The 18,192-nt window shown below is 40.5% G+C and overlaps 1 protein-coding gene across 15 annotated transcripts in view; it reads left to right on the forward strand.

The window, feature by feature from the left end:
- The window catches only part of BAZ2B (bromodomain adjacent to zinc finger domain 2B), a 535,524-nt gene that overhangs the window by 216,452 nt on the left and 300,880 nt on the right, over positions 1-18,192 (forward strand). For all 15 annotated transcript variants that reach the window (XM_033946167.1, XM_033946164.1, XM_033946160.1 and 12 more), the window contains exon 10: positions 9,913-10,546. In XM_033946167.1, the coding sequence (XP_033802058.1) occupies positions 9,913-10,546 (634 nt within the window). The remainder of the gene's footprint in view (positions 1-9,912; positions 10,547-18,192) is intronic.

Here is an 18,192-nt window from a genome sequence, read left to right on the forward strand (position 1 = left end):
TTCCCGCGCGCTATACATGTGGGCGCGCTATACACGTATGCGCGTTATATGCGTAAAAATACGGTATATATTAGGCTGCTAAGAGCCAGTAACTCTGGTTGTCACATTTCAGGTTTTGATAGTTTACGGAGAATTATTTATTACATATATGCTCACATCACTCATTTATGTTGCAATGCATATCATCCCATGTCATCTTTTATTTAATATGCTCTATACTTTTCATGTATGGTTAATCTGCATATAGCATGTTGGAACGTAAACAGACTAAATCATCCTGTAAAATTCAAAAGTGGTTGATTATGCTGCCTTCAAGAAACCTGAATATTATTGACTGTAATAAATTGAAATTTTCAAGGGCAAGTACTTATATAAATGCCCCACCAATAGCAAAGAAAAAAAAGAGGCATTTCCTTAATTATTAAAAAGTCTCTCAATCATACAGTTCTTTACAGCTCCCATCTCTGAAATGCCAGGCTTTAAATATATTATAGCAAAAAAGTTAGTGTCAAACTCTGTAAATCTTCAGCAGAAACTCTCTGCCCACTTCAGTTACAATATCAAAAAAACATATATTCAAGAACAATATAGTTAAAAATCTTTATATAAATTTCTCTTTTTTCCAGTCTTACAAAGAACTTGATCATGAATCAGCACAATGCACACAGAGAGGAAAAACATCAGAGGAAAAAAGATCATGGGGCCTCTTATAGCACACAGCTTTCCAGTGCCAACTCCAATGATCCAAGTCATTTAATCATTTGTTTCTCCCCCCCCCCCCACTCTCCCAGGCTTTAAATATATACCTCCTAATTGCTGGTCACTCTTGTTTCCGCCCAGAACAGTCCCCATGCAGTTCTCACACTCACCTATATGTGGAACAGTCTCTCTTTTTTCCATGGCACAATCAGGGAATATTATAATGTACGTGCATTCTTTACCAATATAGGTGTGAGGATTTATACTGTGTATGGCTGTTGTATTGCTCCTACCTGGATTATAGGTACATTTTTGACCTATTATGTTAGTATCTTATTTTTAAAAAGTAGGATGTAAATAAGCATCTCTTCATGGAATTATCCTCATAAAGTATAAAGTTCGTTTTTTTCATTCTTTGAAGTACAAGACAGCTATTACTTTTTACCTAGAACAGAATTAAGCCCATAGGAAATCCACTTCACTTTTTGGCTAACCCTACTAGGCCCAAAAGACTGGTCATAAAGTACATCACCCCTAACTGGATAGCTGGTTGCATCTCTTTGATATTTCTAGGCAGATTTGATTTTAAAATGTCTTCTTCCCACTTTCAAAATTCCAGAATATGACCTATAGAAATTTCTTATCCATCTAGAGTTCGGTACTGTTCCAACAAATCCACTGCCTCATTTCACACTACCCTGTGACAACTTATTCCTTGCCAAAGTTCCTTCTGCCATAATGAAGCAGTAGTTAAAGGTCCATATTAGCTCCATTCATTCATTCATTCTGTTTCAGTGGGGACGGTGGAGCAGAAAATCTTTTACTCTTCTTTAAACTTGCTATCCTGTGGCACTTGTATGGCTCTACCCTTCATGTGTGGACTCTCCCTGGTGAGTTTACTTTACCAATTTACTCTCCTTTTCATCTTATGAGACTTGCCACCACTGTTTCACAGATCTGTCTTGCACCATCATATCCAGGACAATTCTCACTGTCCAATTAGGAAGCAGCTACTACTCCTTCCCCTCCCTGAAGACCCCTGTATACCATTCCTCTTACTTCTACTGACCTTTCCCATCCCAAACCACATACACCCTCACCACCATGCCACTCACTTTTTAACTTCACCACTTCATCCTCCCTCTTGTCCGCCACCCTTTTCTCAGCCCTACAGCTACTATACTTTCTCCCTCTCATTCAGATATCCCCACTCTACCTGTATGCATCTCAACCACGGAATAGCCCCCATGCCTCTCACACACTTATTTATATTCTCCTAATCCTCTTACTCTCTACTGGAGACATCAATCCTAATCCCGGTCCTTCCAATCAGCCCTCAGCCTACTCATGGGGATCACAACGCAATGTATCCAATCTTATTTCTGTTTCTCTCCTTCCACATTCCTCCCTGCCGTTCTCATGCGCCCTGTAGAATGCCCGCTCTATCTCCAACAAACCTAACTCCATCCGTGACCTCTTTATCTCTAGCAATCTCCATCTACTAGTACAAACTAAGACCTGGATCTGCCTTGAAGACTGTCTCAGCTGCTGCCCTATGTCATGAACAGTACCTTTTCACACACACACCTCACCCAGATGGTCATGAAGGCAGTGTTGGACTCTTACTCTCACCATCTTGTAAAAATTGACCGCTTCTTCTGCCTCAATCTCTCTGTTCTCCATATGTCTATTTGCTCTTCTACCTCTGAGTAGCAGTCATTTACTGACCCCCCCTAATAAATCCTTCTCCTTCCTTACTGACTTCGACTCCTGGCTTTCCTTCTTTCTTGAACCCTCATATCAACATCCATGCCGATGACCCTTCTGACTCCTATACATCCAGGTTTTTCACTCTAGCATCCTCATACAATCTCCAGTTGTGCTCCACCACCCCTATGCACCAGAAAGATCACTGCCTCAACCTCATCCTCTCCTCCAAATGCTCTACCACCAAATTCTGCACTCAACTCTTTCCCTCTCTGACCATCATCTGCTAAACTCATCACACTCCCCCCCCCCAAAACCCGGCCGATCACTACCCATACATTTAGGAACCTTCAGGCTATTGACCCTGACACACTCTCCACCATTGTCTCATCCCTCCTTTCAACTACTATATTACACAAGTCTGTCGACAAAGCTGTCCTTTCCTGTCAAACCCCTGTCCTGTCAAACCCCAACTCTGGCTAACCCCCAATATCTGTTACCTGTACTCCTGTGCCTGAGCTGCTGACATCCTCCAATCTACCCTCTTGCTTGCCAAACAAGAATACTAGAACCATTTAACTAACTCTCAGTGCAAACTCTCGCCGTCTCTTTGCTACACTCAACTCTCTACTTAAAGTACCCCCCACAAAGCCCCTCCTCACTTCCCCCCAGACGATGGCTGAGTTCTTCTATGACAAGATTCACAAGATCTTCCTTGAATTTTCAACCAAGTCATCTCCCCCACTACCCTTTCCAGCTGTCCATTTGCCAACCTCCTTCAACAACCGCTGCCACCTTTTCCTCCTTTTCTGAAGTCATGGAAGAGGAAGCTGCTCATCTTCTCTCCTCCTCCAAACCTACCACCTGTTCCTATGATCTGATTCCCACCCGCCTACCTGGAGCTATCACTCCCACTGTCATCCCTCCCATCTGTCACATCCTCAACCTATCACTGTACTGAACCTATCACTATACTGCAACAGTTCCTGATGTCTTGAAACATGTCGTAGTTACATCTCTCCTCCAAAAACCCTCACCAGACCCCCACATCCCCCTCCAACTATTGCCCCATGTTCCTCCTTCCCTTCCTATTCAAGTTATTTGAATGTGCTGTTTACCTCCATTGCTTGGACTTCCTTTCTTCTTAAGATATTCTTGACCCACTTCAATCGGGCTTTTGTCCTTGCAATTCTACAGAAACTGCCCTTCCTAAAGTCTCTTAACCTGTTCCTGGCCAAATCCAATGGCCTCTACTCTATCCTCATCCTTCTTGGTCTGTCTGCTGCCTTTGATACTGTTGATCACCACCTACTCATCGATCCGCTGTCCTCGCTGGGATTCCAGGGTTCTGTTCTCTCCTGGTTTTCTTCTTCTCATTCCCATTGTACTTTCAGTGTATGTTATGGTGGATACTCCTCTGCTGCCATCCTACTTTCTATCAGTGTACCTCAAGTCTCTGTTTTGGGCCTTCTTCTCTTCTCCATATATACCCATTCTCTCTGTACACTTATCTCCTCCCATGGTTTTCAATATCACCTCTATGCTGATAACTCCCAGGTCTACCTCTCCATACCAGATATCTCTACAGGAATTCAGTCCTGAATCTCAGCCTGCCTGACCGACATTGCTGCTTGGATGTCTTACATTTAACATTCAGTAGATGGTGCCTAAACAAGACATCTCAGGGTTGGGCAGTTTCTGGCAGAAGGAATAGTACAATTGGTATGAGTATCTGACAGTGTTAAGAGTTGAAAGCAGCTTTAAAAAAGTGAACTTTTAACTTCAATTTCAATACTGCTAGAGACGGAGCATAACGTATTGACTGGCAGCCTGTTCGACAAGGTACCGCATGAACGACTACTTCGGAAAATTGCGAGCCATGGAATCGAGGGAGAAATACTCACGTGGATTAAAAACTGGCTGGAGCATAGGAAACAGAGAGTGGGGGTAAATGGGCAATACTCGGACTGGAAGAGCGTCACTAGTGGGGTGCCACAGGGCTCGGTGCTTGGACCTGTACTCTTCAACATATTTATAAACGATCTGGACATAGGTACGATGAGCGAGGTGATTCAGAAGTAGTGAATTTATTCAGAGTAGTGAAGACACAGGGGGATTGCAAAGATCTACAATGTGACATAATCAGGCTCGAGGAATGGGCATTGACATGGCAGATGAGGTTCAACGTGGATAAGTGTAAAGTGATGCATGTTGGTATCAAAAATCTCAAGTACGAGTACAGGATGTCCGGGCGGTACTAGGAGAGACCTCCCAGGAAAGAGACTTGGGAGTTCTGATTGACAAGTCGATGAAGCCGTCTACACAATGTGCGGCGGCGGCGAAAAGGGCAAACAGAATGCTAGGAATGTTAAAAAAGGGGATCACGAACAGATCGGAGAAGGTTATCATGCCGCTGTACTGGGCCATGGTGCGCCCTCACCTGGAGTACTACGTACAACACTGGTCACCGTACATGAAGAAAGACACGGTACTATTCGAGAGGGTCCAGAGAAGAGCGACTAAGATGGTTAAGGGGTTGGAGGAGCTGCCGTACAGCGAAAGATTAGAGAAACTAGGCCTCTTCTCCCTCGAACAGAGGAGATTGAGAGGGGACATGATCGAAACATTCAAGGTACTGAAGGGGATAGACTTAGTAGATAAGGACAGGTTGTTCACCCTCTCCAAGGTAGAGAGAACAAGAGGGCACGCTCTAAAGTTGAAAGGGGATAGATTCTGTACAAACGTAAGGAAGTTCTTCTTCACCCAGAGAGTGGTGGAAAACTGGAACGCTCTCCCGGGGACTGTCATAGGGGAAAACACCCTCCAGGGATTCAAGACAAAGTTAGACAAGTTTCTACTGAACAAGGACGTACGCTGGTAAGGCCAATCTCAGTTAGGGCACTGGTCTTTGACCAAAAGGGCCGCTGGTTGAACGGACTGCTGGGCATGATGGACCACTGGTCTGACCCAGCAGCGGCATCTCTTATGTTCTTATATTCAGACATACAGCCTGGCAAGAAAGAAAGGACAGACTGAAGTTGGCGGTGGAGGAGATGGGTACAGATAGGAGGACTTACCCAATGGAATGGAGTTCACGGGAGGGGGGGGAGAACATAGGGAGAGATAAATGAGGAGAAATGTTGAGGGGCTACAGAGTGAATGCACTTGTAAGTCAGTAATAGGAGTTTGAACTGCATTCAGAAGCAGATGGGGAGCCAATGAAGTGACTTGAGGAGAGAGGTAATGTGAGCATGGTGGCTCTCACGGAATATGAGTCGTGCAGTGGCATTTTGAACAGATTGAAGGGGAGAGAGATAGATATATTTTGCAGTAGTCTAAGCGAGAGGTGGTGAGAGCATGGATAAGGATTTTGGTAATGTGCATGGAGAAGAGAGGTTGAATTTTGGTAATATTAGAAATGATAAATAATAGTAGTGGTAGTAACCAGTGGACTTTCCTGCCAAAATCTCCTGCCTTTCTGAGGAAAACCACCTACCTCAAACCCCAACCAATCAGGTTTGAGAACCCACTATATTAAGGCAAACTGCAAACCTCACAACATACCCTTAAAAGAGCATGTCAAAGTAATATTAAGATAATGGTGATGTTGGTCATCAATTTAAATTCTATCTCTACTGAAGAAAATTGAAAGCTTTATTTAACATGACATTTAGTTCAACACATATGTACACATCCAATTATTTATTTAATCCAATGGTCTCAAACTCATACCCTTTGCAGAGCCATATTTTGGATTTGTAGGTACTTGGAGGGCCTCAGAAAAAATAGTTAATGTCTTATTAAAGAAATGACAATTTTCATGAGGTAAACTCTTTATAGTTTATAACGCTTTTTTTTTTGGTTAAGTCTTTATAATAATATTGTAATTTATAGCGAAAAGAGACATATGATCAAGAAACTGTTTTATTTTACTTTTGTGATTATGGTAAACATACCGAGGGCCTCAAAATAGTACCTGGCGGGCCACGAGTTTGAGACCACTGATTTAATCCCACCTATCACTTTGCTGAGATTGCTCAAAATGATTCACAATATATATATAGTTAAAACAGTAAAACCCAAATATTGAAACATATACAAATTACAAAATAATGTAACCTCCTTAAAACATCATACCTCCCCACTTACAAAAGCTATTACAGCAGAAGACCGAGAACCAGGGAAACCCAGTTAAAATCTCACTATGGCTCCTTGTGATCTTGGGCAAGGTCCTTAACCTTTCATTGCCTCAGAATTATAGAGAATGATATGGGGACAAATCTGTCCCCATCCCCGCGGGATCTCTTTCCATTCTCGTCCCATCCCCTTGAGTTCATTTCCTGTCCCTGTCCCATCCCTGCAAGCTCTGTCCTCATCTGCTCAAGCCATTTAAATTACATGTTTGAGGCTGTCAGCATTTATCGGCACTTAATTGGACAGTGCCTCTGAATATTGCTGCTAAATGGCCAGCCCCTAGCCAATGAGGTTAGGAAGTTGGGGAGATTGGGCAGAGCATTGCCCTAGCTGGTTTGCAGTGATCTTCAGACTGCTATCCAGCTAGGTAAACGCATAAAGTTAAGACACAAAGAAAAGCTGTCCTAACTTTATGTGCTGAATTTAACTGGGCACTGGTCTTAATATTGGCTGGTACCTGATTAAACTTGCCTCGGATCTTTAGGCCACCCCTCCTGATCCCCAAAGAAAATTGAAAGTTTTCCAGCTCTCTCCCCTTCCATAGGCCTTCGTGTCTACCCAAAGATACCCCTGGTGGTCTAGTGGAAGATTGGGCAAGAGCAATGCCCACTATTGCCTGGTGTTGTCTCTTCTTTTAAAGGGCTGCTGTGACCACTAGCAATACATCTCCAGGTAAGTTCAAGGACCTACAGAGGTAAGGAGGGTGCTGGAGCAGCTTTAAGTTTTTTTTGGGAATCGGGATGGGTGCCAAGCTTTAGTAGCCCGTTCTCACGGTGGCCAATTCAGGTCACTAGTACCTGGCCAAAACCCAAGGTGTAGCAATATTCCATGTTACCAATACAGGGCAAGCAGTGGCTTCCCCCATGACTTTTTCAATAACAGACTATGGATTTTTCCTCCAGGAACTTGTCCAAACCTTTCTTAAAACCAGCTATGCTATCCACTCTTACCACATCCTCTGGCAACGCGTTCCAGAGCTTAATTATTCTCTGAATGAAAAAAAATTTCCTTCTATTGGTTTTAAGAGTATTTCCCTGCAACTTCATTGAATGTTCCCCTAGTCTTTGTAATTTTTGACGGAGCAAAAAATCAATCCACTTGTACCCATTTTACTCCACTCAGGATTTTGTAAACTTCAATCCTATCTCCCCTCAGCCGAAGGTCCTGGCTAATATTCAGTCAGGGCTCTCATAGTTGTTTTATGCAGGCCTTGGCTGAATATTGGCCAGAACCCACATAAGCCCAGGTGGGGCATTGAATATCTGGGGCTAAATCTACTCATGGCATTTAAAAGAGCACTGATTGCCACAAACTGAATATCGGCTGGTATGTCTTTGCCTTCTTAAGAAAACATAATTAGTCAAACTTTTAATTTCTAGGAAGGCGTCATTTTAAACCTGTGAGGCAATAATTGGCCCAACCCTTTTCCAAGTCCTTATAAATTGAGTTTCCTTTAACCCTTTCAGGACCATAAGGATCGTAGGCCAATTTTTGTGGTTTTGACGACATTTTTATGGTAAAAAGGGCTTGCAGATGCCAAAAAATTGATTTTTTTTGTGAAATATCATTATTTTTATTTAAAAAAATCACACTTCTGGCTTATGGACAGTGTGGCAAGTGAATCTTCTCGTCAATCTAGCAACGACGCTAATGAATGAATGTCGGAACCAGTTTGTTTACATAAAGGCAGTATCATATGGAATCCGTACATATCAAATTTAGAACTGTAGACTATCCCAATCAAAATTTATAGGATTTTAAAGTTATGGGACAAATATGTCCCTTGGTCCTGAAAGGGTTAAGGGGGGCAGAGAACTATTACCAACTCCGTTTCAGATGAATATAATTGATGTGCTGGAATATAGGGGCTGAATACAGTCTTGTTTGTACACAGCCTTCTAGAGTGGGACAGTAGGTTTAGATAAGTCTGCTCTCCATGGTCACTTTGATTGGAAGAATCAACTCTATTTCTCCAAGAGCCCATTTTTAGTATTTCAGATTGTCTTCCAGAGTATGCTAAAAATAAATAAATAATTAAAGAGAACAAGTTTTCCCAACAACAATAATTGCTATTTATTGACAACTCTTATTGTCTTCCCCTCTTTTGGAGCTGTCCTTAGATAGGGGGTTTCATGTGTGTGAATCAGTGGACTGTCTGTCTTCAGAGAAAGTAAAGGTGCTTAATTCTAACAGATGTCCTCTGAAGACAGTAGTTCACCAATCATACAAATATTCCCTCTTTCCTTTCAGAGCTGTTTTCCTCCGAGTCAAAATTTTTTATATGTAACAGGGAAGCCACAGCAGAGCAAAGAAATAATGCACATAGACAATGAAATGCTTTTGCTTTTTCCAGAAACATTTGGGAGAATCCATTCATTTGGCATCAGGTACAGTCATGTAACCCTATGTGTGACTAGTAAACTGTTTTCTGGAGAGATCAAGCAATTTTACTGAACCAGTAGGTAAAAAGGAAAGCATTTGGCCCACAAGGTCAAGTATGGCAAACAGGTGAACAAACCAGAATGTAGACTAAATTGATTCAAAGTAGAATTTATTAAACAAACAACAGAACTGGAGAGGGTAAACATAAGCCCAACTCAGCCAAGTTTTGCCCTGTGTTGGGCTGCCTTGAGCTGAAATACTATCCAGCTCAAGGCAAATCAAATCAAAATAAATAAAAGCTCTCCTAAAAAAACAATATATAAGACCAATTGTATATGAATCAAAAGTAGTATACATAACACAGGAAACCACAGCAGCTCCAAAAGTACATATAGTATAAAACCAATTATGCATACTTCAAAAATAAAAAGAGCTTAAATCAAATATATAAGGACCTTCCTAATAAAACCACAATAGAAAAGCGCCTATACAATTAAATTATATCCACTATAGATAAAGGCTATAACTCAAATCAATTATTAAAAGCATATACATATTAAAACCATACATAGAGAAATAAATGAGCCTGGGTCTTAAGTTATAGTTTTGTATTCTTAAAGCAATTGTCAGCATGTAAGCATTATTTTCATAGCAACATTCCTGCAGTGTATTTTCTATTTACTTTAGCACTAAAGTATAGCGATATATGTCCTGAGTATTTCCTTTTTTGATCAAATCTTATATGTGTATCAGCTTGCATGAAACTATATCTTTGACATTTGTAAGTGTTGGTTCTTTAGCAGCGAATTGCTTCTTCTACCAGGGTAGTTAATTTAGGTGTATGTGCTAAGGTAGGACCTTAATTATTTCTTTGCTTACTTATCTTGTGATTAATAGCTTTTTGATGTTTTTCATCTATCATTTGGACAGGAACTGCTCAAACAAATATTTTCAGCACATTCAAAGAAACAACAAGAGTTATCCAAGAGCCAGCAGAAAGTTGATACACCTTTGTCAAATCTAAAACCATCCTCTGGTTCGTTAGGTCATCAGAAACAAACATGTATAGAAAATAACCATTCTAATCCATTCTTGACAAATGCACTTTTAGGTAATCACCAACCCAATGGAGTTATTCAGTGTGTCATACAGGAGGCTCCTCTAGCACTTACAACCAAATCTAAAACTCATAGCAAAATAAATGAAAGCATGGCTACAACTAGCAGTACACCATTTTCTTCACCAGTAAATTTAAGTACATGTGGGAAACAGCATTCTGGTAGTCGAACATCAGTTGTTCCTGCTACCTCTCCTGTACTGCAGAGTCTTTGTAAAGAGAAAATGGACAGCACTGATGATTTAGCGGCAGTAAAACCTCCACATCATCTTCACCCTACAAAGCCATTAATAGATCGATTTAGAGGAGCAGATTCAGACATACCTAGTAGCAAGGACTCTGATGATTCAAATGAAGAGGATGATGAAGATGATGAGGATGAGGAAGAAGAAGAGGAAGATGATGATGATGATGATGATGATGATGATTCTGATGACAGTCAGTCAGGTTAGTATCTGATATTCTATTTCGTTAAAGAAATGTTTTTATAACTGCAAACACACATAGTTTTCATTGGGCAGTTTCAGATGGATTTTCAAAGCAGAACTAGCATGTATTTCCTCTCTGACAACAATTATGTGTAAATACAAATCTTTCCCCAACACCTCCAGGAATGTTTTTGCTCACTCAAGATAAAATTACATGTATATGAGGTATGCACATGAATTTATCTACAAATTGGATTAGCAACTTTATAAAAATTCATTTCAGTTAATAAAGTACTATTTTATTCTTGGAAATGCATTTGAAAATTATGCTCCCTTTAACATAGGTTTTATATTGAATTTAAGATAACTTGTTACCAATTTTGAATGGTGCAGAATTTACCAGGACAAAGTTTAAAAATAAAAAATTTGATCCTATTCTTATTGGGTTTCTTTGTGATTCCTTGCAGACAAAGGGAGCTAATTTGCAGAATGTGTATGCTTTGAAAATATAATATATTCTTGATTTTCTAATATTTATACAGAATATTAAAGATTTCTAATTGAAATAAGAGCCCCTTCATGATAAATTAATAATCTCTTGTATATTTTTTATTTCATAGATTTATCCATTATTCTGAAACAGCTATAAAGCAGCTTATTTTTTAAAACACACACACAGGGAATGTTAAAAAGCATACTCAAACAACAAATCTTTGCATAATTTTCAGAAAGAGAGTTAGTTCCCCATCACTTAAATCAAATGGAAGATGCATTTCAGAGGATTAGATCAACCCAAGCTAAGGCCCTTTTTGTCACAATCAAATATTCTGTGGGAAGAATGCTGGGCTCAACCAGGAACATAAAGGGCAATTCTACAAGAGGGTGCCAAGAATGTGCCTATTTAGAACCTATTCTGTTAAGAAAAGTAGGTGGCTACTTTTCCTCCTAGAAAAATAACACATGACCAGTAAAATACATGCATAAGAACATAAGAATTGCCATACTGGGACAGACTGAAGATACATCAAGCCCAGTATCCTGTTTCCAACAGTGGCCAACCCAGATCCCAAGTACCTAGCTAGATCCCAAGTAGTAAAACAGATATTATGCTGCTTATCCTAGGAGTAAGAAGTGGATTTCACCAAGCCATCTTAATAATGGCCTATGGACTTCTCTTTTAAGAAATTATCCAAACCTTTTTTAAACCCTGCTAAGCTAACTAATTGAACTAATGTTAAGCTAACTAATTGAACTAATGTAAATGCTCGTCTCTAGTATGGGAAGGTACATGCATAAATTATAATATTCTAATAATTATGCATGTAAGTGTACATCTCTGCCCAACCTCCGCACATGTGAAACCCTTCTAAAGAGTACTCACCACTGATGATTGGCACAGACCTACAGAATACCCTGTACCTGTTATTTTCATGAATATGTATTCACATACATGCATAAATGACTTGAATCTCGGCATTTATATGTTTATCCTAGAACAAGCGGGCAGTATATTTTTACATGGGTGACGTCATCCACGGAACCGCGTACAGACAGTGCAAAAGTGTACTGTCAGTTTAAACTTTTTGCAAATCTCAAGATGGCCCACACCACGCGTGTACCAGTGCTTTCCTTCCTTCCTGCCTGATATCAACGCGTAGAGCCATCTTTCTTAATTTTATTTATTTTCATAGTTCTTTCTTTTTTCTTGTAAAAATTTTTATTTTTTCTACCTTTAATTTTATCAGGCCTCTGGGCCACTCGAAGCCTTTTCACAGACCGGGAGCGTTGACCCTTTTTCGGGTTTAAATTTACTCAAGCTCCCCATACCATTGAATCCTTTGATCTCACGTTGGCAGTCTTTCCTTCCATGTCAGAGCCTTCTAGTAGTTTTCAGCAGTGCACCCCATACAACAAGATACTACACGTAAAACAATCTTTTCAGTTACAGCACCTGCCCTCTGGAACTCATTACCAGCCCCTCTCCATGAGGAGTCATCTTTAGATAAATTTAAATCCAGCCTGACAAGTTTTCTATTTAGAGATGCCTTCAGTTTATAAACTCTTTCCTCTCCCTCCAAGCAGACAGAAGATTACTCCCCTATTGTACTTCCCCTCATTGTTCATCTTTCCTATCAAAAATTGTATTTCTACCCCAGATACTTCATGTTTAAATTTGTTCCATCTTGTCAGTCAATCAGTCTGTGATTTCCCCTATAAATCTTGGATTTTACACTTTTAAGCCGCTTTGATATTGATAAAGTGGGATATCAAATTTTGAATAAACTTGAAACTTGATTCACATAACTAGTGTGTAGTGCCTTGGTCCAGACCAACATGCAGACTCTTGTCAGCGCTGCTCCAAGCTTCAAAAAAGATCACTAAAGGCTAGAAAGCTCCAAGTCAAAAAACTTTTCAGTGCAAAATTGGGAACATCGGGAATATCTGCAATCTCCGATGCAGAAACACAAAGACCATCATCAGTGTTTTGTTCTGGGGTTTTTTTTGCAAGTTTTGAGAGCATTAGATATTAAACAGCCCATTAATAAAATTTATGAAATGTATATGCAATGATTGGTCGGTGGAATTGTTTTGAAGTTTTATACCTCATAGAGTCTCCGGGTCTCTGAGCATATACCAGATCACTATATTTGAAGTGTATTTGTGATATTTTTGAGTTTCTAGCCAAATAAGAGTTAACATTGTTCAGAGAAGGGTTTTTCATGTATATGCATTTGGATTATCTGTTGCCATGAGGAGACAAGCTTGGCTAAGAATTTCTGATTTGGATTCCAATGTTCAAGAGCTTGTAGCCAATATCCCATACTTAAGTGATGAGCTCACTGGGGAGAAAATAGAGGAGGCTACTCAAAGTCCATGACCACTCTGTCAGCTTCAAGATCTTCCAAATCCTAATCTATCAAGCGGTTTTACAATCCTAAGCACTCTTCTTACTAGTTCAGGTGCAAATATTTTCCATCATCTGCCTCTTGAAGAGATCATCCTCAAAAAACACCCTAAACTACCGAGGACTCAAAAAACCCAACCATAGACTCAGCAGAAATCTCAACAGTCTTTTTAACTTCTTACTAAAGAGCCTTGCAAGCATACTACAACTTCCACCCCCAGCCCTTCCTGTCGGGGGTTGTCTCACTCACTTCCATCACCGATGGTCCCTCATAACATCAGACCACTGGGTCCTACAAATAGACAAGGTTACACGTGTTCATCTAAAAAACACTCCTTCAAACCATTCTCCAAGAGAGTCTTCTTTCAATTCTCATCAGACCATCCTTCCTCACCAAGAGCTCTCAGCTCTCCTCTAGCTGAACACGATAGAACAGGTTCCCCTGCAAGAGAAGAGCTGAGGGTTCTGTTCCAAGTATTTCCTAATAATGAAGAAGACTTGAGGTCTTTGACCAATCCTAGGTCTCCGTGCTCTCAACAAATACGTAATAAAGGAGAAGTTCAGAATGGTCTCTCTGGGAACCCTGCTACCACTTTTGAAGACAAGCAACTGACTTTGCTCTCTAGATCTCAAGGAGACCTACACTCATATTCTCATCCTTCCAGCCCAAATATCTTCACTTTAGAATGGGCACACATCACTTACAACATAGGGTGCTTCCATTTGATCTAGCTTCAGCACCCAGAGTCTTTACAAAATGTTTAGCTGCAATACTACGCTCTTGAGGCTTTCATGTATTCCCTTACATAGATGACTGGTTGATCAAAGCCCCTTCCCCTCAAGCAGCTCAATTAACCATCAGTTCGACAGTATGTCTTCTAGAGCTTCTAGAATTTGCAGTCAATTACCATAAATCTCATCGCCAACAAACTCAAACTCTGGAGTTTATTGGAGCCTTTCTAGACACAATACAATACAATATATTTATTTATATACCACAAATACCTCTACAAAGTTCATTGCGGTTTAACATTAATAAGAAGTGGAGACAATGTCCAGAATTACAATCTTAAAATCAAAATTGAAATTATTGCTCCTTTTAACATATTAAACAAATACCGTATTTTTCGGTCCATAAGACGCACTTCCCCCCCCCCCCAAAAAAAAAAAAAGTGGGCGGAAATAAGGGTGCGTCTTATGAAGCGAATATACAAAAATTTTTTTTAAAAACCCGGTGGTACCTTTAAATGTTGGAGGTCGGTGGACGGCTGCCTACTGCTTGTTGGAGCCCGTGGTGCACAAGCGCCCTAATGCCTGGGCCCGGACACTTCCCTAATTGGGCTGGTCACTGGTGCTTTGCAGGGTTACTGCCTGCTGATTACCGGCATGATAGGGAGCAGCGGCGCACAAGCGCGCTGCTGCGTGGGCAGGCGCTACCTCAGTAGAACTGAGCAGTCATTCAGAAGTGGCGCCCGCCCACAACGCAGTGCGCTTGTGTGCCGCTGGCCCAGATGTGCCGGTAATCAGCAGGCAGCAGCCCTGTGAAGCACCAGTGACCGGCCCAATTAGGGAACTGTCCGGGCCCAGGCATTAGCACGCTTGTGCGCCGCAGTCCCCGACAAGCAGCAGGCAGCCGTCCACCGACCTCCAACATTTAAAGGTACCACCGGAGGGGGGGCTGGGATGGAATTTAACGGTGCTGGGGGCTGGGATTGAATTTAAATGTGCTGGGGTTATGTAAAAATGATGATTGATTGGGGTGCTGGGTCAGAATTTAAATGTGCTGGGGGGCTGGGATTGAATTTAAATGTGCTGGGGTATATAAGTAATGATTGATTGAGGGGGGCTGGGATGGAATTTAAAGGTGTCGGGTATATATTAGTATATAATTTGGTTCAGAATGGGGTTTTTTCTTGTTTTCCTTCTCTAAATCTGGTGAGGTGCGTCTTATGGAGCGAAAAATGCGGTACGTTTCCTTCTTAAAACTTTTATAGTTATTCTCTGAAGTCATATGGTCTGATAAATTTTTCCAAAGTTTTGCAGCTTGATAATCAACTGTAGAATTAAACAATTTAGTGTACTTTAATCTAATCTGAGATTTGTGGATCGCTCAGTGCCTATAAAAGTTCAAGACAATTTACAATTGGACAAGAGCCCTTGTAACATAGAAAATTTACAAAAGTAGTTGATAAAACTCGTACAAACAAGAGTTTACAGAAGCAATTGGTACAACATTTTACAAACAAGGAGACAAGGCAAGCGAGGGGCTTGCAGGAGAAGTGAGAGGATTGGGAAAGCCTGAAACCCTTGGAAATCTAATGGGCCATCCTGTTGGGAGATAGTTACTGCAAAGGAATGTTTTCACTTTATTCCTCTATCCCAGGAGTGTCAAAGTCCCTCCTTGAGGGCCACAATACAGTTGGGTTTTCAGGATTTCCCCAATGAATATGCATGAGATCTATTTGTATTCACTGCTTTCATTGTATTACAAAGGAATGTTTTCACTTTATTCCTCTAACCCAGGGGTGTCAAAGTCCCTCCTTGAGGGCCGCAATACAGTTGGGTTTTCAGGATTTCCCCAATGAATATGCATGAGATCTATTTGTATGCACTGCTTTCATTGTATGCTAATAGATCTCAGGCATATTCATTGGGGAAATCCTGAAAACCTGACTGGATTGTGGCCCTCGAGGAGGGACTTTGACATGCCTGCTCTAACCTCTGGAAATTGAAATGGAGAATTCTGTCTTAAGCAATGCAATCCTACTTCAGAATAACATGCAAGAGGGACATATAAGATGGTGCTTCTCCTTGATTAATTTTAAACATCTTACAAAAAAAAATTTAAACCATATTCTGGCTTCCACAGTAAACCAATAGAGCTTCATCAATTATGGTATAATTCTTCAATCCAAAAATCAGCCGAATTGCAGTATTTTGTAGAGTTCACAATTTACATAAAATAGATTTTGGGCAATCCAAATACTATATATACTTGAATATAAACCTAGATTTTTGGGCCCAAAAATGAGGGTCTCGGTTTATATTTGAGTGCTCCTCATCTCAGACCCATCGCAGGCCTCTCCCTGGGCCTACCTTAAGACCTGCAGGTCCAGTGGTGAGCCCTGGCAAGAACAATCCTATGCTCCTGCCTTGTGCAGGCTCACTACTCAAAATGGCTGACACAAGTTTGTTTTATTTTAATTTATTAACTTGCCTTTTCATGAAGAGATTCACCCAAAGTGGTTTACAATACATTGAATAGTAATCAGGTACACTTAAGTATTCTCCCTATCTATCTTGGCAGGTTCACAGTTTAACTCTGGTACCTGGGGCAATGGAGTGTTAAATGACTTGCCCAGAGTCACAAGGAGTATACTGGGATGGAACTCACACAACCTCAGGGAGCTGAGGCAGCAGCTCTAACACTAGGCCACCCTTCCACTCCACAGTAACCTCATGAGACTGCCGTGAGTTCAGTTTATATTTGAGTCAACCTTTTTTCCCCCTTTTTGGGGGGTAAAAGGTTACCTCGGTTTATATTCAGATAGGTTTATGTTCGAGTATATACGGTAAATGATATTACAATAATCAATCATTGACAAAGACAAAGATTGGACTAATAGTAAAAAATGATGTTGATCAAATTACTTTCCTATTCTCCTCAACTTCCAGAACATCCCAAAAGATTTCTTTTCTTAGTATATTGGCATGTGGTTCCAGTGATTACTATAAAAATGTACACTCAAACTATTAGTTACTGTATTTACTGGGTAATCCATATTATCTATCAACAAAAAATTACCCTTATGGGAAATAGGAGGATCTAATATTAACAATTTTGTTTTTTCTTTATTTAATTTCAATTGAAATTCAACCATCCACTGATCTAATGTATTTATGCAATGACTTGTATCTCTCTTTACTTGATCGGTATTACCTGAAAAAGGTAGCAGTATTATAATATCAGCATATATGAATGTAGAATAATTAAACTTTCTAATTCAAAACCTAAAAGATGCATTAAAGACTCAAGCTCAGGCATTTTTACCACAACAGTGCTTCAAATTTGCCAGAAAGTTTCCATTCTTCAACACATCACTGCATGCCAAATGATGTGTCTTTTAGGTTACATGGCATCAATGGTTCTTGTAAATCCATTTGCCCATCTACATCTCTGAGAACCTCAGTGGGAACTCTCGACCCAGTGGTCTCAAGTCTTACACCCCATTCTCCCAGAGACTACAGGTAACTCATCACTTCATCAATCCCTTCAGTGGTGGTTAACACCAACCAATATATCCAGAGGCCTACTCTTCCACATCCTGCCTCATAAAAAAATATTAACAATGGATGCTTCCTGTTTGGGTGAGGAGCCCACCTCGATGGCCTCCATACTCAAAGCAACTGGAATCCTCAAGAAAAATCTCTCCACATCAATCTTCTTGAATTTTGAGTCATCTGCAATGCTCTCCATATCTTTCATGATCGCCTCCTCAATCAGGTAGTACTCATCTGAACAGACAACCAAGTAGCCATGTACTACATGAATAAACAGGGAGGGGTGGAATCCCGCCTCCTTTGTCAAGAAGCCATTCACATTTGGTCCCGGTTGATCCCTCGCAACATATTCCTCAAAGCTGATTACCAAACAGTAAAATGAAACATTCTAGCAGACAAGCTCAGCAGATTCCGACAACCTTACGAATGGTCACTCAGTTTAACTGTGTTACATCAGTAATGTAATATTTTCAAACTGG

Source organism: Geotrypetes seraphini, chromosome 5 (genome assembly GCF_902459505.1).
Source record: "Geotrypetes seraphini chromosome 5, aGeoSer1.1, whole genome shotgun sequence".
NCBI classification, from domain to species: Eukaryota; Metazoa; Chordata; class Amphibia; order Gymnophiona; family Dermophiidae; genus Geotrypetes; species Geotrypetes seraphini.